Source organism: Tiliqua scincoides, chromosome 1 (assembly GCF_035046505.1).
Source record: "Tiliqua scincoides isolate rTilSci1 chromosome 1, rTilSci1.hap2, whole genome shotgun sequence".
NCBI classification, from domain to species: Eukaryota; Metazoa; Chordata; class Lepidosauria; order Squamata; family Scincidae; genus Tiliqua; species Tiliqua scincoides.
Window position 1 is genome coordinate 45,003,049 of NC_089821.1, and position 27,406 is coordinate 45,030,454.

At 42.6% G+C, this 27,406-nt stretch overlaps 1 protein-coding gene and 1 pseudogene across 13 annotated transcripts in view; both read left to right on the forward strand.

Annotated features, from left to right (window-relative positions):
* PPFIBP2 (PPFIA binding protein 2) overlaps positions 1–27,406 on the forward strand; it is a 143,934-nt gene that overhangs the window by 40,498 nt on the left and 76,030 nt on the right. The window contains exon 1 of one of the 13 annotated variants that reach the window (XM_066638659.1): positions 19,394–19,567. The exons of the other annotated variants lie outside the window; for them this stretch is intronic. Within the exon in view, the coding sequence (XP_066494756.1) occupies positions 19,520–19,567 (48 nt within the window). The 5' untranslated portion in view covers positions 19,394–19,519. Of the gene's footprint in view, positions 1–19,393; positions 19,568–27,406 lie in introns of those variants that run through there. 13 annotated transcript variants of the gene reach the window in all.
* Positions 14,971–15,087, forward strand: LOC136637224 (5S ribosomal RNA; annotated as a pseudogene).

Below are 27,406 nucleotides of genomic sequence, written 5' to 3' on the forward strand. Positions count from 1 at the left end.
AGCTTGGCCGATGCAACCTTCCTGGCACAAGTCACCACGGAGGCTGGATGCAGTCTCCATGCTCTAGCACACCTCAGTGCGCTGGCATGGCTTCCTCCCAAGGAGGTGCAAACATGCAATCCTAACACAAGGTTAGGATTGTGCCCTAAATTGGTTCTTAGTCTTCAGGGTTTCTCCTTTTGCAAACGAACAGTTTGTCTACTGGAAAGAGTCTCTGCACGTGGAAGATGAACTTTGTGGTGAGGTTCTTAGATTTTAGCTTAATTCACATGCCTAACCATCCATGTACTATGTTTTTACAAATTGTTTGCTTTACAGCTAACCCTGAGCCATATACCATAAAGGATATGCATCTGATTTCCACCCCTCCCTCCATGCTTCCTTTGTATCCCTAGTATTAATCAGACACAGGAAGAAAATGGCATTAATCCATCTGTTATTCTGATGTTCTGTAATAATTTTGCTAGTAAGTTAATGTTCTCTCAGGTTTCTATACAGGAAATTGTTCAATATTTAGAAACTGCAATTACTTCTTGTAATTGATATTTGCCATACTGCTTTTATTCTCTTGTTAGTTGTATTGATTTAAAGCACATGTTTATAGACATATACTTGGGCTTACTTGCAATATCTGCTCTGTGTGTGTGTGTGTGTGTGTGTGTGTGTGTGTGTGTGTGTGTGTGTGTGTGTGTGTGCGCGTGCGCGTGTTGTGTAAAAACACATTCAAACATTGCAGCCCAATTGTTAATGTGCTATTTAATTATGTAAGAAATCTTAATGCGGGACCAAATTCTGCCTCGTAAAGGAATGTGTTAATACTAGAATGGTTAAATCTGGCACACTCCACTGTACTCAGTCCTTGAAGCAATACTTCCCCAGGACCTCTTCCAGATGGAAAAACTCTGATACAGTGCAACACTATGCTTATCTACATGGAAGTAAGTGCCATTATGTTCAGTGGAGCTTACTCCCTGGAAAGTGGGTATAGGATTGCAGCCTCTATCTTACAGCATGTTGGTTCTCCTTTTTAAGACCAACATGTTGGGAACCACTGTGGTGTAATGGTTAGCATAGAATAGAATAGTTAGAATAAGCTTGCTTCTGTCCAGTACTTTTAAAGCTTCGGTATACGTTCCCTGTATTCCCATTAATCCGGTTTCTGGTTGATCTCTCCCCTTGTAGACTTAAAAAAAAATGAATTCAGAATTAAGCTCCTCTTAATATAGGTATAACCTAATTATCCATATTTTTTTACCTGCAGTTTTATCACTCCAAGGCAAGTGACCCCTACCTTCCCCCTGAGCATGTGAAAGAAAGTTAATCACTTTGCATTCCTTCCCAGCACTGCAGCCTGGGTGAAGGGTGGGTTTGCGGCCTTAGTGAAGCCTTCTAAGTGCCTGGAGGGAGACTGATTCATGGATTGTCTCTGTCTTACATCAGAGGGGCTGTCAGCAAGGCTGTTTTTAAATCGCCTAGCAAAGGGACATAGTTTTTTAAATAGATTTGCTTTAATTCAATTTTTGCCTAGGAATGAAACCCTCCTAATAACGAGATTCAACCTGTATATCCATCTACTTGTCTGTGAAAAAAGTAGAAAGACATTTGTGCTGGGATTTTGTTATATGACTAGTACCTTTCACCTGTTGAGTCACCAGTTCAAGTGGGGCTACAAGTTTCCAACAACTCACAGCTGTTAAGGCCTATTTAGTTAGTGATCTACCGAACTGCAGGTCAAAGTTTCTGTTGTGTTCCTAGTATTGTGTTATGGTTCTTTAAAGTGCAGACCACCCCTTGAGTGAGATTATTGTTCATTTGCTTTAAAAATCTCAGTCACTTAAGTGCCTGTCTTGGGTTAATATTCTAATTCTACTCCATCACCAAGAGTCAGTGGTGAAAGATGGTACAACTTTCTGCCCTGCAGATTATGGCTTCGCTGTTGATCGCATGCGATCAACAATTGACTTTGTGAGGCTCCATCATCACCAGGCTAAAAACAGTAATTATGCAAGTCGCTTTGTTCCTCCCCCTTTTTTTCCCTTCATAAAACATAATTCCCTTTGCCTTTTCCTCTAATCTTTAATATTAGTTCACTATGTTTTTGGAGTCATTCCAAATCCTGATATTCCCGACACTCCCTTGCATTTATATGGTGACATACATACATGAACTGCCATCAGGAAATGCATCCATTTGTATAGCCCTTCGTTAGCTTGGGAGAAAGTGGTCTTTACCCTAGTTGGTGTGTTCCCTTTTAATAAAATGTACCAGTGATGGGCTGTTTCCGATGCCTCCATGTAATGTGTGTGTTCATTGGGTTCTGCCATTTTCCCTTTTAAGTTCAAACCCCTTCAGGGTCAGATGCTGTTCAACAGATGTTCGAGAAGTTCAGCTGCACACACTGGATTTATTCAGTGAATTGTTGATGTGAAGACTTAAGATAACAAAGTTATTGAAATGATGCAGCCCGCTTTGCGTCCAGAACAGAAAGGCCTAAGTAACTAGCAAAGCTGCATTAAAACATTAGCATGTTGTGGTCTGCATTTTCCCAACAGCATAGCAATGTTTATTTCTACCACCAAGATCCTTAATACGATATTAAACATAAGTATGCAGAAAAATGCCTTGGAGGAAGCTGGGTATTCTGTCGCTTTAAAAATGATCCCAGAGTTTTCAACTTGTGAGTGCAATCCTGATGACACTTGAATGAATATCATATAAAGTGAATAAAGTGTTATTTTCACAAAATATGGAGGACCGTGCATAGAAGCAGTTGAAACAGCTGTTTTTAATTGCTATGCCCAATGGGTTGTTTGTCAGAGGGAGAATACGGGGTGGCCACAAAGTTCCTATGCAGGATATTGTGTGGATTTGGGATTTAAGTCTGCATATAGCCTGCGCTCTGAAGGAGGCCACGCCATGGGTTCATGCAAGACTTTGAGTACAGTACATAAAGGCTTTCTTCCGCCTTTCTTTATATATATATATATATATATATATATATATATATATATATATATATATATAAAGGCTTTCTTCTGCCTACTTCTGTACAATCCGGCTCGTTCTCTTAGGTCATCAAAGAAGGCCTTTTTACAAGTGCCGCCGCCTAGGGAGGTACGTGGGGCAACGGCAAGACATAGGGCCTTCTCAGTAGTGGCACCAATGTTATGGAACTCCCTTCCCCTTGACTTAAGAATGGCTCCCTCTCTTGAGACTTTTCGGCAGGGCCTTGAAGACCCTTCTGTTTAAACAAGCCTTCTGAGTTCATGGCCTTTTTAACATCTTTAATATCTTTTCTACATCTCTTAGTATTTTTTACAGGCCTGATTCCTATGATCTGCTGCTCTATGCTCCTTTTACCTGATTTTTTATCTGATTACTGTTTTTATGATATTTGTTAATATGTTAATGTTTTTATCTGTTTTTTAATATTATGTTTTAATCTGTTTTTAACCTGTTGTAAGCTACCCTGGGTCCCTTTGGAGAGAAGGGCGGGGTATAAATAAAGTTTATTATTATTATTATTATTATTATTATTATTATTATTATTATTATTATTATTTCCGATGCTCTGAATTGTAATTGCTATGGAATATAGAATAATTGAAATGTGGATGTGAAATCTGACATCTGTGAAATGTGGATGTCAGAAATTAATGTGGCAGGCAATTAGGTGCACTCAGGATCCATTAGACAGGAGAATATGATTCACAATATGATTGTGAATATGACAATATGACAACATGACAGGAGAATATGATTGCTTCCACAATCTGGAAGTTAGTTGTGCTGAAATCCTGTTGAACTAAATGAAGCTGAGATTGCCTTGTCAGTTTCAGTGGTAACAAAAAACAACTAACTCACAGCCCAGTCCTGAGCTGCCTGGTGCGCAGGGCTGCTGTGGCATTCCAAGTGCAACCAGGTAGTCACAGGAAGCTCTTCAGAAGAAGGGGAACATTTGTCCCCTTCCCCCAAGTAAGGTAAGTAGCCCCACAATGGGCTATTCTACTCTGTGGTGGCTCTTTACAGAATCATGAAGCTTCATGTCAGGCTGCACAGTCTGACACAAGGCTCAGGACAAGAACATAAGAAGAGCCCCGCTGGATCAGGCCAAAGGCCCATCTAGTCCAGCTTCCTGTATCTCATAGTGGCCCACCAAATGCTTCAGGGAGCACAAGACAACAATCTGTGTCCTGGTGCCCTCCCCTGCATCTGGCAATCAGAGGCAGCCTGCCTCTAAAACCAAGAGCTTGCACATACCTACTATGACTTGTAGCTGGGCTCCGCCAGTCCCACCCTGCTCCCACCCCTCGCCACACCTTTTTCCCACCCTCCGCCCACCCTGGAACACCTCCTTCCTGTCTCCCCCACACCCCAACTTACCTCTCCGCCATTGGGCAGTTCACACGGAGCACCTGGCAGCAGATCAACAGCCTCTGACCAGCACTTTCCCAGCGTGGGCTTGCGCTTGGCCAGTGCTAACCCCCATAAATGTGCCTCATGGCTCATTTGTGACATCACATGCCAGTGGTTAGCTGGCACTTACACATAGGATTGGGCCCTTAATGGTTAAGGGCCTGAGATTGTATTAAGCAACCCCCATTGTACAGCTGCACTTAGATGAATATTCCATTGAGACACTGTCTTCCTGTGCATGCACATTTTGTGTTTTCTTTAAAATACCACTTATTTGGAGATGTTTTTGCTGAGTTACAGTTAACAACCAGCTGAGATGATCATGGGTTGCTTACTGGTGTTGGCTCTGGTGCCATAATGATTTGCTAAATATTTCAGCAGCATGGTATTGCAGAGAGGGTATAATTTTTGGCATTTAAAAATTAACCATCAAATTGTTGCTGACATGGTCAGCAAAATTTTTACCTATTTAGTTACCATTCCTTTTTCTAACTTGAAATTTTGTCTGTTGTCTTTTTTGTATTGTAAAGAGCGACCTGGAGTTGCTGCTGCTGCTAGAAAACATTATTTAAGTGTGTTGGAAATTTTGCAGCTGGGAAGGGAGGTAATGGAATGGTAATGCTGTTCTTTTTCTGAGTGAAGGCAAGCAGTAAGGGTTTTATTTTTAACCAAAGAAAACCATCTGGAAATATTTTAGAACCACAGTTGTTGGGTTTCTTTACTTTGTAGCTTGAAACTCAGAGGGAACCCTTTATAAAACCTGATCTAATTTTTATCATTGGAATTACGTTGCCCCTTCTGGAAGAAGGGTGATGCAGCAATTGAAAGAAGTACCTGAGAAGATGGTAGCCACATCTGCCTATTTTGGATGGATGGATCTTTATACCTAAATACAAGTTAAGCTCCAGTGGCACAAGGCATAATGTAGGTGAAAGGAGAGAGAATGCTTTGAGCTTAATCAGATGAAGTCATCTATTTAGTCCATATGGGTGGAAGGAAATAAAAGTGCAAGAGCATTCTGACTTGGTGCACCTGGCCCAAATGGTTGCATTCAAGCCCATGTGTAATCAATTTCCTGGATAAAATCCAATTACTGTCCTCTGCTCTGCATTTGCCTTTTGGATTTTATGCATTTATGTGCATTAAGGCTCCTTGTGTAGATTCAGGCGTGTTGATGGCAAGACATGCACCCAGGGAAGGGTAAGCCTTAGGAAGGTAAGCCTTCCCAGGGTAAGGGGGAGGTACTATCTGTTTTGGCCATTAAGAAACTAAAATATACATACAGATGTTACCAAATGTCTTTGTCCTGAAGCAATCCATTTAACTTTCCACAAGGTGGATTTTTCCCCCCCAAAAATAATCTGCTGAAAGTTATTCTTTAAACACTTTTCATCTTCAAAAAGATGAGCAACCAGGGCTACAATGCTATACTTGCTTATTTGGAAGTAAGACCATTGAAAATAGTGGAACTTCTAAGTAAATGTGCATAGGATTGTGCTGCAAGGAAATGGTAATTAGCCTACAATCCTGTTTCTTTGCCCTTTCAAAAATATCTTCTGGTGACTTATTTTTATTTTGCTTAATATTTCTAGGAGCAGAGTGTTCAGTAAAGATTATTGCGAAATCATTTTGATGACAGTGCACATTCAAAAGATTGTCTTTAAATTCCTTCTCACTTGCCTAGATCAGTGGTTCTCAAACTTCTTAGCTCCAGGACTCACTTTTTAGAATACAATCTGTCAAGACCCACCAGAAGTGATGTCATTAACCTGGAAGTCATGTCATGGCTGGAACTGACATCATCAAGCAGGAACATTTTTAACACCCCTATATAACAAAATCTGATCAATCAATCAGATAAATTAAAAGTTTACAATAAGTTTAAATTTGAAATGTATTTAACAGTTCAATCCTAACCTGCACTGCAACAGGCAGGCCAGCTGGCCTGCCCCGTATCCAGTGTGGGGTGGGGGCTGGCAGTGGGAATCGAGTCCCTTTAACCCAAGTAACGTGCCAGTGGCCTGAATGGGGCTACTTGGATCTGCGCCACATAAAGAGGTGGTATTGATTTGAGCAGCCAGGCCCTAGGCCGGGCCTCCAGGGAGGGGGGTTAGGATCTGGCCAAAGTGCTGGATCCTGGCTCCACCCCTTCCTGGGCCTGGCCCACCTGCCACCCGCCCTCTTCCAACCCTGAAACACCCCAGTCCTACCCTCCCCAGACCCTCGCGCTTGCCTGATTCAACTGGCACACCCGTCCTGCAGCGTGCAAAAGCTGCAATCCTATCCACACTTACTCAGGAGTAAACCTCATCAACTATCCTTGTTAAAAGTATATACATAGAAGCTTGTTAAAAGTACAGGTCTGTAACATTTCCCCAAATGCAGTCATGTACTATGGTAGTGTCAAGTCTAATATATTCAAAATAAAATATGCACTGAAATGAATGGGGACCCACCTGACACTGGCTCGCGACCCACCTAGTGGGTCCGGACCCATGGTTTGAGATACGCTGCTCTAGGTAAGTGGCAGTCTTTTCGCTTTCTTGCATCTACAGTTTTGCTTTGGGGCATATCATCCCTTTGGTCACCTTGAAACTTCAATTCCATGATCTTGCTTTTGACATAATATGACACATGACTCTCATAAAAATGTTGTTGTTGGCTGGTGTTCTGCTTTCTTTAAAGGCAGGAAAATGAAATATATTAAAATGCCTTTGTGGAAAATATGGCTAAGAAAGTCCCTTTAGCTTAAGAAATAGAGCTGGCACTAGTATTTGTAATGGTATATTTGCACTCCCCCCCCCCCAAATTCCTGGTTGGAATAATTTTTGAGAAAAAGAAGACACAAAAGATCCATTCTTGGAAACGTTTGTGGTGTTGAGCTGTGCAATTATATACCAGTCTGACTGTGGATGCCAAAAAAATATAACGCACTAGTAGAAATTCAAATTGACCCAAATCCTAACCTATCATTTGTGTAGGAGTTATGCATTTGTGGTGTTTTGAACTGCAGTCTGTAAAATAGCAAATTAGTTAGAACTTACATTTTTAAAGAAAGTGGGTGCCCTTTTTATACTGGCATTCTGCTTTTAAGTTAATTTAGAAAGTTTGTGGTTTTATTTCCACCGGTCAATGAAAACAACTCTAATGCAGTCTTATCTCTGAATTATTTTGTAACGAGCTGCTTGAACAGGGACACCAGTAAGCTAAGTAAACAGTAAGTTGGTGCAATGAGCAAGACCTCTTGTGAAATAGTTGCTAAGTTACCCTGAGAATTGCTACTTCTAAATTTACTGCAAGGATTTGTACCAAAATTCACTGCACCTTCAATGAGAATAGCTGCAATGTAGTCCAGATCTGTAACTGAGTTTGCTAAGCCTTTGTCCCCTTTGGGCATTGACTGGTTTTCTTTCTGGAAAATAGAGGCGGCCACTTGGCTTCAAACTACAGCTGAGCTGAAATGAGGATGGGAGTTGCAGTGCAAATGTTTTCTACCCCTGAAAAATGCCTTCTTTTTGCACACCTTTGGGGAGCAATCTCTTGCTTGCCCCCCCCCCCAACACCTGAAAAGCAGCCTGTCAATTTCTGTTCCTTTGTATGTTGTCAGAACCTTCTATCTAGATCAGGGGTGGGCAAACATTTTGGCCGGAGGGCCACATAATCTCTCTGACACTGTGTTGGGGGCCAGGAAAAAATAGTATCAATTTACATTTCAAATTTGAATAAATTTACTTAAATGAATTCATTAGAAATGGAACTTATATGAATGAATGGATTTTACTGAGCTTATTTATCATACACATGAGAACTATAATACAGGCATGTAGAACCACATGAGAACTATGAACAGTTTGCTACACACCTCTTACACAGTGAAAACATACAGACCAAGTCAGAAACACACAGAGACAAAAGTTGTTCAGAGGCAATTGGGGGAGCGGGTTAAAATAATGCCCAGGAAAAAGTAGAACACACGTGGAGACTATAAAAGACCTTGCTCTAATCTGACCCACAGCTCGCATCTGGCAGTTGCAACTAGCAGTTATGGGCCACCATGGGCTCCAACAGTCTCTGATGGGCCAGAGGCTATTGGAGATGGGGAGCTCCCTGCGGGCCAGATTAGGGTACCCCAAGGGCAGCAAATGGCCCTCGGGCTGGGGTTTGCCCACCCCTGATCTAGATCAAGGGTGTCAAACATAAGGCCCACAGGCCAGATGGCCCACAGGCCCTTGGAAACTTTATTATAAATGGGATCTCTCAGAGCCACCCTTTCAGCAGTACACTTCTGCCAATTCTCTGGGAGGGAAAGATGGGAAGAGGTCTCAGAAGGGGCAGAACCAGAGGGGTGAAGAGAGGGGAGACAATGCCAAGGTGCTGGGAGAGCCCAATTATCATGTGGGCCACCCTTTTGGCAGTGCTACTGAGGCATCACTTTGCAGACTGTCCCTCAGCTGGAGCTCAAGTTATGCTGTGAGCGAAGGGGTGCTGCTGAAAGGGCAGTCTGCATGACAATTGGGGTTTCTCATATCATAGAAACATGATGATTTGCACATTTGCAGCTCATGAGTTTCTATGTGAGAACAAAGTGCCTTTTTCTGGCCAGCATCTGTGAAGAACCAAAGTCAAGTTACTGAATATTGTTGATTATACTTACCTTAGATACAGGGTGGGGGTAAATGGCATTAGAGAGGTTAAATGCCAGGAAGGTTGATTAGAGGACATCTGCTTAATGACATCACTGCTTAATGATGTCACTTCTGGCCCTCAGCAGGTGCTGGGAATGCTGTTTGGCCCATTATGTGAAACATTTCACACCCCTGATTAGAGCTACATCTGCCTACGACTTTAGTCCTTAAAATCTGGTCCTATTGGAGTGCTCGGAAAGAGAGCTAGCTAACTTTTTAACATCTTGATCACAAGACCTCAGCGAAGCAGTCAAATACCGCCTTGGGTATTTTTCACTGTCTTGGGTGCCCTTCGGGAAGAAAGGTGGAATACAAATCCAATAAATAAATAAATAAATATCACATATGGACTTTACAAATGGAAAATTTAGGACAACTGCAACCTTTCCCCATAAATAGATTGGCTCTTTTTGCTAGTGCTAAACAAAGTAATATGCAAATTAATTGACTCTTCATAAACTTTGTGTTACATTATCATCATAGAACTATAATTCAGTATTGTTCTCTCGAAACCTGTTGGTCTGAAAGATGCAAACCTAGACAATCAAAAGTGGCCATTTTTCATTAAAAAGTCATCTTATACTATCTCAATCATGCCTGCTGCTTTGTTTGGCAACTGAGTGAAAAGCAGAACATGTTTATAGTTGTGGGTATGTTTTTAAAACTACCCCAAAGTATTGCTATTTACACGTTCTACACTCTAGATTTTACCTTGAGGCAATGACAGAGAACCTTATGAGCTTGGAGCAGGGCTAAAAAAAAACATTTCAAAATTGTCAGTAATGTGTCAGTGGCTGTAAATGAACATGAAACCTTAGGTTCCCAGTAAGTGCCACTGTTGTTTTCTTTACCTATGGCCAGAAGCATGCTGGTTTACTACTCTGAAGCCCTAGTTGTGTTTAGAGAGCTGTGGTGCTCAGTGGCATGCAAATGAGAGAGATGTCTAGTGCACCTGCTAAAGGAATTTTGTTTTTCATTCAGAATATGCAACTTGAGCCTGGTTTAACCAGGCTGGCTTGGACCGGAAAGAGGAAGAAGGGACAAAACAAACTAGTATGCTTTGCCATTTATACCTCGTGTAAATGTTAAAAATAATTTGTCCTAATTCACAAGAAATAAAACATGAGAGATCGTATTTCCAGTTTGCCTTTTATATGCTTTGCAGAAGAGCAATGTAGTAATACTGGTATGAAACAAACAATGCAATCCTAGGCATGTCTGCATTCAATTAGATTTACTTCCACTGCATTCAATTAGATTTACTTCCAAGTGTGTGGTATTGCAGCCTACAAAAGGCGCTGAAATAAGAAGAATGCTAGGAAAAATTATGAGTTTAGTTTCAAATCAAGGTACGCAGGTTTGAGAACCATTTTTTCAGCTGTCCAGTTGAATTCTTTGTGTTGTATTTGGTATTATAGTGCAGTCTTTTGTAGGATAAAAATGTGGTAAATACCCCTGCTAACTGGGCAAAAAGGCACCTTTTAAAGTGGTAAAGTATATAGGCTTTAGCAGGTTACCTTTCACCCCAGCATGGTGTCTTTTTCCAGTGGCTGTCTCTTTTTCACCTCTTTTTAGAATGTGAGTCCTTTAGAGCCAGGAAACCATTTATTGATTTATGTTGCTATGTAAACTGCTTTGTAAACTACACTTTTGTTCAAAAGCAGTATATAAATATTAATTATAATACTGCATAATAAACTTGTGCATCATTCTGCATTATATTCAAAGATTGGTTAGCTATTATGCATCTGTTGGTACTCATCATCATTACCTCCCTTTCAGGAGAAAGGTTCCCATAAAGGCAACCTTTTGCTTCCCCAGTTGCTGCTTTGTATGCACCTCTTTCACAGTTCTGTTTTGCTGTATGTGGATCCTGGAAATTAAAGCCATGGACATCTATTGCTTCACTGCTTCTAAGTATGCATTGTATCTCCTCCTGTTATCCCAAAGTATCCCCACTGTGTCTCCTAAAAATAAAGAACGCTACCCACTTCCAGTTTCGTGATCGAAAACCAGAAATGGGTAGCTATCCTTTATTTTTAGATTTTGCAAGTCTTGGGGAGCCCTGCAGAGGTACCTATAGGACTCCCCACACACCCCAGAGGCCAACGTGAGCTCAGGTAAGTGTAAAAATGCCCCTGAAAGCCCTGGCAGTGCCACAATATCCCAGTTACCTCGCTGCATTCCCCCCTCCCCTGCAAAGACTTATAGTAGGTCCTGAACTCCCGGAGAGTTTGGAAACTGCTGCTTTATGGGATTGTTAAGATAAAACTCAATAAACCCCATGACCCTTGGCAGAAAGATAGGGCACATCAATATATACATAGGAACAAACCATATGTGCACCAACTCACATACCATTTGGACAGCCAGGAAGAAATGGCAACCGATAAAATCATTTGTGAGAGTATTTGAAATGCTGCGTGTATTTTACAGGTAATGTATATCTGTGTGCTGTTCATAAGCAGGGCTGAGTTGAAATAACAAGAAATCATTCTGTGAAAGCACTGGCTCCTGCAGAGTGACACCACATCACCTGCCATTGATAGGGGATAGCGACAGTGGTGTTGCAAAGCAGGCAAACATTCTAAGCAAGGACAGGAAGCATTGCTCTCGCATTGATTTTGCTTTGAGACATCATCAGATAAATTATTCTGGTTCACTGATAACATCATGTTGCCTAAATAAAGTGATCTGTGACTAGCCAGCATTGCCTCAGTGCAACACCCATATCTGATCAACTGTGGTGCTAAAGCTTCATATCAGGATGTGAGAACAGGCAACAAACCTTATGCAAAAAAAAAAGGGGGGGGGGAAAGATCAATTTGAAAGTTTTTTGGTGAAACTTTTCAACATACTTGAGCTCTCCCCCCCCCAAATCTGACACAGCCTTATTTACAACACTACACATGTGCAGTTCTGTACTCCAGAAATAAATCCAGAGTACAAATTATGAAACTGAGGGATTTCAAGAACAAGAACTTTTTATCTCTGGAGTCAAGGCATTTCATTTACATTTTGTCCATTTATCAGTTTGCTTGTACACATACAGGCATGCACCGCTTAATGATGGGGTTACGTTCTCTGATCTGTGTTCTTATGTGACTAGGTTGTTAAGCAAACATTCAGCCCAATTTAGTGCCTTTGTTGTATAAACAGACACTCACTGGCTGCACAGGCTACTGGAGATCGTTTGCCTCTTCTTTGCATTAAGAGCCTCTTTGTGTAAACAGACACTCTGCTGCAGGCTATGGGAGACATGACTGCCTCATTAAGAGCCTCTTTGTTGTTCTTTGACCATTGTCATATATGCGGTCTGTCATTAAGCAGAAGGTTGTTAAGCAACACACGCCTCTACTAGAAAAGCAATGCTGTTCAGAACAAAATTTAACTTGGGGTAGCCTCATAGGTTAAATTTTCTATGTTGAGAGTAATGGTTACATAGGTAATGCATTTACATGGGACTGCCCTTAAAGACTGTTCAAAAGCTACAGTTAGCCACAGTCCAGTTATTAAAAAGAACATGATCACACCAACGTTCTCCCTACTTTTAAAAAAAGCCACAACTCCATTGGCTCCCTGGCAATTTGTGTTTCCAAGCACAATTCAAGAGCTTTGAACTTTGAAACTGTAAACAGCTTGTGCCTTTTTGTAACAAAAATTAGATAAACCAAAATGATCGTAGCTAAGGTGGCACCCCTGAGGCCAGCACAAGCTCAGATAAGTGTAAAAAGCCCTGGCAGCTGTGCAATTGCCCCAACCGCATCTCTGCATTCCCCCCTCCCCACCCCTTGAAGATGCACAGACAGAGCTTCTCTGGCCCCAGTTTGGCCACAGTTTGAGAACGCCCCAGTTTAAGAACCTCTGAGATAAGGTATGATGCATTGCACACATGTACTGAGGGATTGGTTCTATAGTACAAAATATTGATGTAAGTGATGACTTTGACCCTGACTCTCTTGTCGGATAGTATCTGTGTTTGGTTTTCCAATATCCTATGGATAGGAGCAAGTATCTAGAACAAAATGTCACCTTTATATAGGCATATTTTAGCTAGGAAAGCTAGCTCATATAGACTAGACAGCCTGTGCTATTCCTTGCCAGGAATGTTGGCCAGCAGGAACCATCTAATTTTCACCATTTCCCCTCCAAAAATAAAATGTGTGTTCTAAATATACACTAATTGGAGCAATGTGTCTGTAAAGAGCCATTTAGTTATTTGATTTTTCTCTGTAAACCGCTTTGTGAACTTTTAGTTGAAAAGCGGTATATAAATACTGTTAATAATTAATAATGAAGAGCTAAATCTGAGGCACACTAACGCATCACACATTTAAGTGTGTAGAAAGTGTCATTACTACCTGGGAAGCATGACATCACGAAAACAAATATACAAAGGGTGGAAGGGATTTTGTTCCCTTTGTGTTTGTTAATGCAAGGGTTAACTTTTGAGATTATGTTCCAGGAAGTGGTAGTCCGTCTGCACGGTTGACAGTTTACTTTTATTTTCTGTTGCAGAAAGTTGGCAAACAGTGCCTTTGTTAGACTTTTTTTTTCTGCAAAGAAAATGAAAGACTTAATTTAAATTAACATTTCAAGTGAGACAAGATGGACCCATCTTCAGTGGCATTTTGTACGTGTAAGTAAAGAAAGGGAATGACTGCAATGAATGACTGATTTTGTTTCAGAATGGCCAGGCTCTGGGGTCTGGCAGAAAAGAAATGAATGGGTCAAGAGGGGAGAAGATCCAGTTTAGACACCTTTGTCACCACCCGGGCATTAATGAAATGGAAGGTAGTAGCTGAAGTCCAGGCAATTAGTCTTTTACTCTGAATTACAAGGGGCCAAAGCTCCACTGTGACACAAAACTATGAGACAGGTAGTAAGCAGCATGTGACTCTGTGGAATGTACTTTACCAACATTCCTGACCGATAAGGCTGACAGGAGTGCCAGATAAAAGCCTCTGAATTCCTAATTTCCTCTTTGGTGGAAGGAAAACAAGAGCAACAGAGTCAAGGTGCAGCGCTGAATCTGGAAGGAGTCACTAAACCAGAAATTGGTATGTTAGATATTTATTCTCAAATGCTGTTTCGTCAAGGAGGCTCGTTCTCATGTGACTGAAGGCGGAGGCAGGTAGATGGGGTTGGGAGGCAGCTCAGCCTTTTGACTTCATGGTCCCTTATCTGGCAGGGGCCTTGTTCCTCGACAAGGCAAACCAGGTTTCATTGGTGTCTTTTAAAACTGAATACGGCAGGGCTGTGGGAGAAATGCTGGGCCAATCAAACATACCCTCTGTTTTTCAGATCTGCATTTCTATACATACAGTGTGCATGAAGTACACACAGGGTAGAACTAAAACCGAACTAGACAGCCAGCAACATACACCCCCACACACCTTAAAATGTGAGTCTTATACGATGATTAAGTTACTTGTCAGCGACCCAACTCTTTTTAAAAACGGTACCATCAAATTGTACAGTCTTGAAGTATATAGTCTTCTGCCATCATAGAGTGTGGATGGGTGTGTAGTTCGCTTGGTTGTTCTGAGTATGTGTGAGCAATCTGTTCAAAAGAATATATGATGTCAGTTTTAATTCCTAGGCTGCTTTCACATATTTTCTTCTTGAGATTTTATGGTACCTGGTGAGTGTAGTAACAGTGGGTATATACCTTTCTTGCCCCATCCCACTCCCCTTTTAACCTCTGAGAGAAATGAACCGCTAAATGAAGCTGTAATGCCCCTGACATTAGAGTAATAACCCACAGGGACTGGAAGAGATACAGCAAAAGTGTGTGAATTTGAGGCACTCTCCCAGTCTCAGAAAGATCCTGAGTGGAAAATGTGGTCAGAAATGGCTTCTAGTTTTTTGATATGGCACACACCCTGTACATGCCCGATCTCGTCTGATCTCGGAAGCTAAGCAGGGTCAGGCCTGGTTAGTACTTGGATGGGAGACCGCCTGGGAATACTGGGTGCTGTAGGCTTATACCATAGTCTTTCGAGACTGAAGGTTGCCAAACACACACTGACTGGATGCTCAGGTGTCTTAAAAGAATGCATTCCTCATACCACAGAAGGTGGTATGAAGTGTGGGTGGTAAAAGGATTCATCTTGACAGTTTGCCAGAATATACTGTCCTCCAGGCTAGAAACTCACTGAATTGACTTGTGATCTGATTTGTTGAAACAGAGAGCTGTATGTGTGGTCTCTGAAATTTGGAGTGACCTTGTATAGTCTTCCACCATATGGAATATGTTTGTATGTGCAGTTATGAAAAGGCCAGACTATTGGAAACTAGTATACCTGCACCTGATAGATACAGTTATTTTTCCATGTTCAGTGACCGCATTGTGAAGTCAAGGCCACAAAGGGAATAGTACTCTGCTTTACCATGTTGTAGCTCTCAGAAGGAACTCTTCAGGGTTCATTAACTGAAAACACTTGGGCCATTTCTGCCCAATGTTGCATACATGCAACAGGGGCCAAATGTGTACACCTGTGGGCCGGTTGAAAATGGGCTAATCGGGACTGGTGGATAAAGCTTTCCACAGGTCTGGAAAGTAGAGAACTCCTTGCTAGGTTAACACTGCACTTCTATACTGGATTACTCAGAGGTAAGTTCCATTGTAGTCAATGGGATTTAGTCGTGGGAAAGTGTGTACAACAGTGATTCTCAAACTTTTTCACACTGGAACCCACTTTTTAAAATGACAGTCTGTCAGGACCCCCTGGAAGTGATGTCATGGTTGGATGTGACATCATCAATTTAAGCAGAATGCACACTTGGATCCTTCCCCAACCACAGAGCCTTCCCTCCAGCATCCCATCTTCCCACCTATTCAGGGCAAAACACCATACCTCTCTCCAAGTAGGAGCTCGCCATGCCCAGCAGCTCTGTACCCTGTATTTTCAGCTTTGTGTTTTCAATGGCGGCTGAGCTAGGTGCTATGCGACCAACCTGAAATTGGCTTGTGACCCACCTAGTAGGTTCTGACCCACAGTTTGAGAAACACTGGATAGGTTTGCAGCCTTACAGCCCAGTTCTATCCCCCCCCCCCCCCGCAGATGCCTCTGCACCAAAACTGCTTGCGCAGTGTTCTGCAGGGGAAGGGCATTCCCTGAGGTATCTACCCCTGCTAACTGGGTAAGAGGCACTTTTTCAAGTGGGTGATCCTCTTTTATTTAGCGGGGGGAGAGTAACTGGCTCACCTCACCCCAGCAGTGTCTTTTCTAGTGGCTGTCTGCTGGTGTTGCATCTTTTTTAGATTGTGAACCCTTTTGGGACAGGGAGCCATTAATTTTGATTTTTTTTTTCTGTCAACTGCTTTGTGAACTTTTTGTTGAAAAGCGGTATATAAATACTGTTGTTAATCATCATCATCATCATCTTCTGGGTAAGGGGGCATTTGTTCTCTTATGCAGGGGTAAGCCTGCATTGCATGGAGGTGCCTACTCAGATCTACACCAGTGAAATTGCTGGCAGAGGTCCTTGTGGACCTGGGTCAGGGTATCAGGTCCAAGAAAGAGCTTTGGGTTAGGCGGATGCCACTGCTGCCAAACCCACTCCCTTCCTGGACCTGATCCGTCCTCTTCCCCACTCCTGTTGCTGCCTCTTTCCACTTTCCCCTGCCTCACCTTTGTGGGTGGTTCTTTGTCAGTCCTTCTCTGCAGCTCTGCAGACTCGCCTCGCCCAGCTTATTCTTCCTCCAGTGTGCTTAGCTCTGTTTGTGTTATTCTGTCTGCCTTCAGAATTGTACTGACTGTTAGAAAGGCCTTTAGCCAGTGACCATCTAGTACAGTCGCAATCCCAAGAAACACATTTGGATCTAGATGGTAGATGGGTTGCATGTCTTTGTTGCATGTCTTTGGGGCTTAGTTCCAGGTTTGTCTTTTGTTTGGGTCTTCTTGTACAGCACAGTCCTAGGCATGCCTACTTAGGAGTAAACTCCATTGAATTCAATGAGACTCTGAGGAAAGTATATAGGTTTGCAGTCTTAATTATTTCTAACCTGCCCCTCTCTGTTAAGAATGGTCACAGGGCAACTTGCATCATAGAGTAATTAAGATAACACAAAATGTACTATACCACTAAATAGATAAAAGCGGGAATCTAAAAAATGATGTTTCACTGATCTAATAAGACTATAAAGCAAAAGCCATGAAAAAGCTGCTTAAAAATAGCACAGGAGTGAGTCTGAAGTAACACTAGAGGCAAAGAATTCCACAGATGCGGTGTCACCACCCAGAAGTCTCAGTTTTTAATGCTGCCAAGTTCAAGGCAGGCCAGAAAGCAATATCCCTGATGCCAGTCTTAGGGCCTGAGCAATTTTGTATGGGAGTGGGCATTCTGTAAGTAACCAAAACCTTTAAACTTTGGATTGAATCTGCAGCTGAATGGGCAACCTGTATCACTGAGAGTATGGGTGTCATATGGGCTGATCATTTGGCCCCAACCAGCATCCTGGCTGCCGCACTCTGCAGTAACATAAGATTCTGAACAGTCTTCAGAGGCAGCCCTATGCAGAATACATTGCTGTAGTCAAGCCTGAATGCCACAAGAATCTGAGTCACTACAGCCAGGTCTGGCTGTGTGCTTCTGCTTCATGCTGTTGTATTTTTCCATTCACTTAGTAATGGTCAATGCCAGTCAGTGGTGCAAGCCTGTCTTTAGTGACCTCGTTTAGGCCCCAGTCCTATCCAACTCTCCAGCACCGGTGCAGCTGCAATGCAGCTCTGAGGTAAGGGAACACATTTTCCCATACCTTGAGGAGGCCTCTGTGACTGCCTCCCCAACACAGGAAGCAGTGCATACCCCATTGGCACAGCAACACTGGCACTGGAAAATTGAATAGGATTGGGCCCTCAGTCTCATAACAACAAATATGCCCTGTCTCCTGGCATAGCAAAGTGACCATGCTGGGAATGAAATGTGACTGAGAAAAGGAGAATCTGATAGCCTGTACATTTTGTCACCCCCATTTGTAACAACTCCAGTGAATTTTAACAGTGATCCATCACAAGCATGTTTGACCTAAACTAAGTGGACTATGCTGCATGTAGAAAATGCTCAAGGGTGTTCTGCATATGTCTACTTTGAACAAATACAGATCTGAGAGTCAGGATTGTGCAGTGGTTCAGGAGTTATACTTAGACTTGAAAAATAGAGGTTCAAATCCCTTCTCAGCCATGAAACTTTCTAGTTACCTTGTGCTATGTCTCAGTCTTACCTACCTCACAGGGTTGTTGTGAGGGCAAAAGGAGAGAACAATGTATGCCACCCGGAGCTCCTTGGAGGAAGGGTGATAGAAAAATGTGATGAATTGCCTGGTTGAAACTAATAGAGGGTTTACATTGCCCTTGTGTTTTATTGCAAGTAGCCAACAGGCCTATGCTTCTGGAGTGCAACCAATCTGTCAGTCATGTAGTTTATTCAGTTACAGTTGTCCCTGTTAATTTCTTCAAGTCTTGCACACGCAGCATGTGACACTGAAGAATTGAGCTGAAAGTCACAGTGAGTAGTATTTCGGAGGAGAGGACAGGGTTATGACCAAAATTGAGAATAGGAAGTATCTACCGTACACTCTGTGACCATAACAAGTATTGAATGCAGTGTATGTAGCCTCAACTGCGATGTGAATGAATGTGAAAAATGTTGGGCATATATTTGTGACCACTTAATGCAATGCGCCTTCTTGAAAAGCAGCTTATCGGATCCTTGGCTTCAGCCAGAGGGGGTCGTCCCAGAATATTTGTGCCTTTTGTGAGAACAGAGTAACCAGCCATTCTCAACCAGCAGGGCTTATTTTTAGGCTGAGCCCCAGCCTGAAATAAACCGGGAAGCTGAGGAGCATTCCGATAAACACAGAGTAAAACAGAGACAGGAAATAGAGGGTCTTGGGGTAATGAGTTCCAGCCACTCTTGAAACAGAAAGCGAGGGGAAGGCATTGCTTGAACATAGTTTCTCTATGACAGCCTAGCAATTTTTAGCTTGTTATTTTACCATTAAAAGGGAACACTCTCACTGCAGATTTTGACTGCATTACAGATGCTTCCCTTTTCCCCCATTTTTCCTGAGACCATCTGGCAATATGCGTCTTTTGAAGCTTTTAGAATGATATTACTGCCTGTTGATGACTGATCTCCACTAAAAAGAAAAAAGGGAGCCAGATGCTTCGGGTGGGGGAGGAGGGGGAACGCAATCCGAAGTTTGTACAGTTGTGTATATACCTCCAGTAGCAGAGTTTGGAATAAGCCCGAGGGACGATTCTGAAGGCAAATATGTACAGACATTCAGCTTGCTAGAGGTGGGGAGTGACTGGGTGGGGGAAGCGAGAGCAAGAAAGAAAGTGGTCTCCAGAACAAGGCTGTGATTGCTCTGAACCCAGGGAATACATTTGCTGAGATGGGCCCGAAGCATGGAGAGTGAGATTGATATTTACAAACACTTCACGTGGCTAAAGAGGGTAAGTGGCTCTTTTGAGTTCTGTTCTTTTGCAAGTTGAGGGGAAGAGAAAGTGTTCCAGCTCTGGGAGGGAAATTATGGCTTGTCCCTCAGTCTGAAAGTAATGCTCTGTGTGGGAGGGAATTGGGGGAATAACCAAGGCTCCTTTCCTTTGATGAAGAACCAGGGGAGAGTTTTGACCAAACTGGCACTTAAAATAGGACCTTTCAAACTGCATCCTCCTTATCAGCAAATGGTAAAAAAAGGCTTAAGAGCAAATTGTATTCTACTCATCTTAGCTAGCTGTCTCTTTAATCCTTTCTTCGCTGATGTAATTCCGTGAAACTTTTATACAGATGTTACACTTGTTCTGTGTTTCTAAAAACTAAACATGATTCACATATAGCCCAATCAGCTATCAAGCTAGCCTGAAAGTTCTTAATTTTTCATATTGTTTCCTGCAATAGAATTAATCAGTTTAAAATCAGGTATTCCTAGATCTTTCAAGTGAATCCTGATGACTAGCTTAATTTTATAGCAATTCTGAATCCAGTATTGAAAAATATCTTAACTTTCTTTGATCTACAAGGGAGAGGAGGCATGGGTAGAAACCTGCAAATAATTTTTTTTTTTAAATGCATAAAGCGGAATTCCTCTTCTTTTTTTTAAGCTGCTTTTGCTCTTTATGAATTTTTCTGTAGGACACCTCTTAAGAGTTGCAATGATAGTGACCACATAAAACATGCTCTCAAATTTAGTGCCTATAGTACTGAATGGAACTGCAAAGTATATTTTTGTGTCTTTGTATACTATGAAAAGGATAAAGCATGAAATCCCAGTTACATCCTGCAGTATTATTTATCACCAGCTCTGACTGAACTTGGAATCTGGCAGTTGTATTTTGTGTTGAGGTATGTAGTTGGCTCAGAACTAAAATTCTGGTGACTTGAAAAGGCACTTATTAACACTATACTTTCAAAAAGCATGGGCTATGCCAAGGCTTTTCAGACTGGGGCATTGCAACCCAAACTCCTGGAGAGTTCAAAAACTCCTGGGCTATGCCTATGAATGATGAAACAGCAATAATACCTTATTTGTCTAGCATCTCTGATTTTAACTTCTAAATTAAATGGTATCCCATAGTGGGATACATCACGTCTTTTCACAAATAATGGTAAAGATGCATGCAACCTGGACAAGCAGTCCAGGACTGGAGGACAGTAGTGTCTCTGGGTCAACCTAAACCAGTGGTTCCCAACCTTTCGGAGCCTGTGGACCACTGAGGCGAAAATAGGAACTGTCGTGGACCACATGAAACCCCCACCCTCTGCACACAAAAATACAATTACGTTTGTAATAGAAAACATTTATTAGAGATATATTAGATTTGTTGTTCATAGAGACAACTTGTGGGTTACTCCTTTTGTTGCCAGCTGTGTCTGCAGGCGGTCCATTTGCCACCCTCTCTGATGGTCTGTGGGGGAGCACTTGCTTGGCAAGATGCTGGAAGTGATTGAAGGCTATCTCTATTTCTGAGACCTTGAGGACCACTTCTCAGGGTCTCATGGACTACCCTGGACCATGGGCCACAGATTGGGAACCAGAGACCTAAACAAAATGTGCTTTAAGAGGCAGATATCAGAAAGCCACACTGCAAAGTAGTGACTGCAAACTGATCTCTGGTTTCCTATGGCAAAAGGGACACTGACACTCAGTAGCATTCTTGTGGGCGAAATCATTCTTGGAAACCGGGGGTGTAATTGGGATTGTTTCCAAACACAACACACTTTGCCCAATACATGTGTTTCATTAGTGCAGTCTCTGCAGTCTGTGCTCTTAATCTGGGGAAAATGAAGTGTGATGGAATTGTAGTAGTTGTGAGTAGTGTCATCCCCCCACCATGGAGATATTTTGCTTTTAAAGAAGTTCTAATGCTCCTTCTAGTGCTGATCATGCTTCTTAAAGAGTAGGAGGCTCACCCCTTAAGAGTTGCAAGGACTGGGAAGGCAAGAAGAGTCTGTATTAGGTAGTGGGGAGTGACATGAGAAACTGCCATCAGAGAACTTCAAGCACACCTAGAAAATCTTGTTTCCTGTTGGGCTTGATAAGCATTTTTGCAGAAAGCTGTGCAGTGAATTCTTTGTTATAACACATGAGCCCCTTGCAGTTGCATACTTGGGCACCAACTGTGGTAGAAAATTGATGCTATTTGGCTGGTAATAAAAGCACTGTTTGCTCCATCAGAGGGAATATTGGGGGGGGGGGAAGCTGAACTAGACTTTCATCAGCTCTTGGTGGCATGTGCCAAAACAGGCTCTAGTTTCATTGAGAGGAGGGGTGGAAATTAAGAGGGGGCACAGTGTCAATTTAGATATTGCAGTAGGTTAGCTGATATATCTGGATTTGCTGCACAATTTTGAATTTGTATTGGTAAGGCAGGAGTAGAAGGGGAAAAAATTGCTAAGAACCTAAGAGGATTGGATTATTCAGCATACCAAACCTGAGAAAATGCTGATGAACTCAAATAGCATATGTCTGGACAAATTCATTCTGAGCTCATTCAGACAAATGGCCCTTGCAAAATAAGCCTTCCCAGTCACAAAGAGGCTAGTTCAAAGGGCAATGTAAAAAAAAAAAAAAAAAAAAAGCCCTTTGCACTTGCCTTGTGGCCCTGTGATGAAGGGGCAAGTAACTGGAGCCAAAATAAACAAGGTATTATTTTCTTTCTTAAAGGAGCCAGTTTAAATGTCTGTTTGCTCTTATCAGGAAGGCTTGCTTACATGTGTTGCCTCCTCTGAGAGAGTAATGTGCAATCTGAATGGCCATAAAGGCTTTGCTATGTTTGAACTGCATCTGCATTGCTTGAATCTGTTCCTTGTTTCTCCTTGCAAGAAGTGCAATTGCAAACAATTTGGTTAGCAAGCAGTGACTTCTATTAAGTTAAGGTCACATTTAGACTCGATTTGAGCAGTATTAGTACTTGAAATAGATTTTTCAAAAGTTGTCAGGATCTGATGGGGAAAACGTCTCCTCCAGTAGACTAGCCCAGGGTTTCTCAAACTGTGGGTCGCAGCCCACTTGGTTTCAGGTGGGTCCTGGGTTGGGCCCTCCCCCTGCCCTTGTGCCTGCAAATTGGAGCCTTTCAGACATACTTGGTGGCTGCACCAAGCCTCCACAGGCCTCCAGAAGCAGCTGGAAAGTCACTTCTGGTTTACTTCCAAGTTCGTGAAAGTGACTTCTGGTTGCTTCCAGAGGCCTGTGGAACCCTTCTGAGGCCTGTGGATGCCTGGTGCTAGAGAAAGAGGTGGGTTGCAGCACCATCCACTGCAGAACAGGTGGTGTACAGTGGGGGGAAATTTGAGAACCCCTGGGTTAGACTGCTTTCCAAACCAGCCTTTCCAAGTGCTGACAAAGCCCATTTTTCCATTCCATTCCCCTTCACCGTTCTGTGTGGAGGACTCTAACATAACATTTATGACCTGCTTGGAAGGTCATAAAACGATCAGGTTCCTATTGGGGTGCATATGAAACAGATGCATTTCTAGAACCCTTTGCATCTTGCATGAGCTGTGCTGTGTATACATTTAATGTGTATACGCTTGTATACGCTGTGTATACGCTTGGAATGCCCTGGAATATATAGTAATTGCAGTGAAAAGATAGAAGTGGTGATCGTAAGGCTGGGAATAATGAGGAAGTAACATTCTAATGCAGTGTTTCTCAAACTGTGGGTCAGGTCCCACTAGGTGGGTCCTGAGCCAATTTCAGGTGGGTCCCCATTCATTTCAATATTTAATTTTTAATATATTAGACTTGATACTACCATGGCATGTGACTGCATTGGGGAAATATTACAAATCTGTACTTTTAACAAGCTACTATATATATTCTTTTAACAATGATAGTAAATGGGACTTACACCTGGGAAAGTGTGCGTAGGATTGCAGCCTAGGATTGTTAAAAATTTTCCTGCTTGATGATGTCACTTGCAGTCATGACATCACTTCTGGTGGGCCCTGACAGATTCTCATTCTAAAAAGTGGGTCCTGGTGTAACGTGAAAACCCCCTTTTGCCTTTTAGTTGTGATTTTCTCTCTATACCTGTTTATGTTACTATGGACTAAAATATCATGCAGGCTAAACTGTTCTCCCAGCATTTCCAGAACTCTGGACAAGCCACAAGCTCATGGTTACACAACCACCACCACCACCCCCATGGTCACACATTATGGGAGGAAGTCTGGTGTCTTAAATCACTGTTTAAGTGTCTCTTACATTACTGTATTCATTGTATTGTTTTAACCCAATCACTGCTTAAGTACTGTATGCAAACTTGAAGTGCCTTCTTGTGTTGCTGATTCACTGTATTGTTTAAGTTCCCCCATCTACCAACCCAGCCATAGACCCCAGTGAATTTTGCTGATAACTGACATCCTGATCCTCTTTCAATGTTTTACATACTCCAAGCATCCTGCTGTGTGGTAGTAATCAAGCTACCATCCAGCTCAGCACTGTCTCCCAACCCCTTTTAAGTGAGGGCTTCCTCTCACATGCTCTCTCTCTCTCCAAGGACCAACACATCTGTGTTGTGTCAGAGGGTCCTCTTCACAGGGCTCTCCCCCCCCCTCCAACTGCTCTACAAGACAGGTAACTATCTTGCGCCTAGAACTCTTTCCCTTCTTCCCCCCCTTTTTCTCCCCTTCTCTCCCCATCTTTAGTTAGCAGCTGGGGTTGGCAGAGCAGGGACCCCTAAAATCCTTCCCTACAACCCCCCCCCTTCCGTTTCTGATTTCCTTGGTTGCACCAAATACTCTTCACACGCAACCACCATAAAAGCTAGGTACACTGAATTTAAGTATTAGGACCAAGAAATATACACTTATCATTTCTCCATGTGCAGTATGTTTACCTTTGTGCTTTTGTAATAAAACTATAATCTTTTATTGAAAGTTATCTTTCTCTCAGTCTCCTCTTTAAGCAAAAGGGAATTTCTCTGCATTACGCCGTCTTGTTATCCAGCCTACGATCCTAATGTTCCCATAAGGGCAGTGTAATAATTCTCCTAAACAAAACAGCCCTTTTGGTAACACCGGTGCTAAAAGTGTGAGAACCACTGTTCTAATGAGTTGTCCAGGAAAAACAAAACAAATGTTTAGTAGCACAGATTCAGTTCCTGCCCATATAGGATATGCAGTGGAAAATATGGCAGGTGCTCTTTTTCCCCTCTTTTCTTTCCACATGTGAGCACAGATTACCAGGATAACCTCATCTTCAAAATGATCTGTGAATCTGAGCTACTGAACAAATACTTGGATGACCACATTCTGTTGGCTCTGCTCTGTTTCCATCTGCCAGTTCTCATTAAAAGAAAGTCTGAATACATTGAGCATGTCTCAACTGCCGCACTTTTCATGCAGTTGCTTTTATTGTTACATGGATTTTATTCAGTCATCCGCATGGGGATAGAGCTGCTTCACATAAACAAACAAAGGCACCAATTCTTGTGATTGCTGCAGTTTTATAACCTGGAGAAAAACTGCACTGGTTTTAGGAATATGCCCTAAATCTCTTGAATACTTTTCATGCACTGAATATGTTTGCTTGGTTTGTTTGTAATGATTTAAATAGAGAATAGTATGCTTTTGGCACACTTCTTAGTGGAAGTGAGACAGCTGCTTTTGCATGTACTGTGAACATATACATATATTTCTCCCTATTGTGAAAATCTGGTTCTTCCTCTCCATCCCCTTCACTAAAGGATGAACTAAATGGGATGTTAAACACAATGTTGTGTAGCTGAGAGCTTGTTTTTAGTGTAAAACAAAATTGCCTTAGAGGCTTGTCTGGGTCAGGACCCTGTTATGGCAGTAGGAAGTATTAAACCAGGGGTGCTCAATACGTCGATCACGATCGACCGGTCGATCACGAGGCAAAATGAGTTGATCACAGGCTTCTCTCCTGTCCACGCATCCCTGGGAGTGAGCCCCATTGACTCTACTGGGGCTGACTTACCTTTCCCCTGTTTTTGCACTGGTATGTATGGAGATCTGACCTCCCCCCAACTTCCATCTGTTGGTTCTGTGTGCAAGGGGTTTTGCACTGGTCTTGCTGTGATGTCTATATAGAGATCTTCCCTCCCCCACACCTTTCCCCTGTTTTTGCACTGGTCTGTATAGAGATCTGGTCCCCTCCCCCACTTGTATTGGAATCGAGGAAGATCTGGTGAGGAGGTAGATGTGGTGTCAGCAGTGGCCCCTTTAAGGGTAAGGCCTGGGCATCCAGCAGAGTGTGCTGCACAGCTGCAGCCACTTAAAGGCAATAGGGCCCTCAGGGATATAAGAGCACCTGAGGCAGGAAGGGCTCCACTTATTTATGTGAGTCAGCCTTTTCCTACATGAAGATCATTAAGTCCAAGTACCCTTCCACCATGACTGATGAACATTTGGAAGTGTGCTTGAGGCTGGCTGTCAGCAGCTACTGTCCGGACTATGCATCCTTGGCTGATTCACTTCAGTGCAAGTCATCAAAGTAAACTCAAGTAATTACAAAAAATGTTTATAGTTAATTATGTTGTGTTGTGCAATATTGGCTCATGCGGTTATGCAAGGTACACCAACATACATTGTACACATAAATGTTATACGTTATGATGGCGCGATCATGGTAAAAAAACTCTGGTAGACCTCCGGGCCTTGCTGGGTTTCAAAGTAGCTCTCGAGCCAAAAAAGTGTGAGCACCCCTGTATTAAACTGTGTATCTTTGTGCCTTCTCCTCCCCCAAACCACCCCCCTCAACTGCTACGTGCCCTGAAAATGCCATCTGACACAATGGGCAAGGGCCTGCCTTTTTCCTTTTTCTTACTTGGTCTGTAAAGTGCTGTCTACACCGATGACAGGTTATAAGAAAAAGTGTGGGATGGGAAAACCAAAGTGAACCATACAGGACCGGAAGTGGTACCCATGCACCTTTTTGCTTTTTTCAAGTAACCCATCCTATTTCACACAAATCATTGCAAGTTTCTGCTGAGCCCTCTGGCACCAAGATCTCACCTTGCTGTACTTCAAGGTGAATACATCTTTGGGATGTGCTCTCACTCACTGTTGGCTTAGGGAGGAAAGAACACCTGCCAGATTGCAAGTGACCTGCAAGCTTTCCTTGTGCCATGTTCAGTATAGCAGGCATCCATTCCTGTCTGTGCCAGGGGTCTTCCCAGGTACCACTGCTACCTGGGACAGTTGCTGTGTGCAGAAGCAGTGGCTCACCCCATAGTTTGTTCCTCCAGTAAGGAAGAGTCATCTTTAGTTCTGGCTGCCTTCTGATCTCTCCTTTGCTTTGCACCTTTCTAGCCAAGCCTGTACCTCTTTTAGAGGACTAGGCTTCTGCATTGTTCCCCTGCTTCTAGTGGGTTCAAGTCAAGCAGAGCAGTGCATGTGATCCTGTGGCAGTGGCCAACTACCAACCGTCAGACTGTGACATGCACCAGGGGTATGCATACCACTGGTTGAAACTCAATACTTTATGCAGACTCTGTCCTGAACACGTGTTTGACTGCATGTACACCTCTTGAGATACTTACATTTCATGTGGGCTGCCTCCCTTTCTCTCTGCAACCAGTGCCAGTCCTGAGCTTTGATTTTGGGTTTGCAACTTTCCCACTCTCCTCTGCACACCTGAGGCCATATGCAAAAGCTTTGCTGATCATTTGGGAAAATGTGGAGAGCTGTATAGCTCTTTGTGGCTTGAGAAAAAAATATCTCTGCTTTGGATATAACATTATTTAACAGAGCCAGTTAAGGGCTGCCAAAACTTTAAAGTGTGAAAGTGTTGGGGGGGGGGGGCTGGAACAGATGTGCAGGAGCTT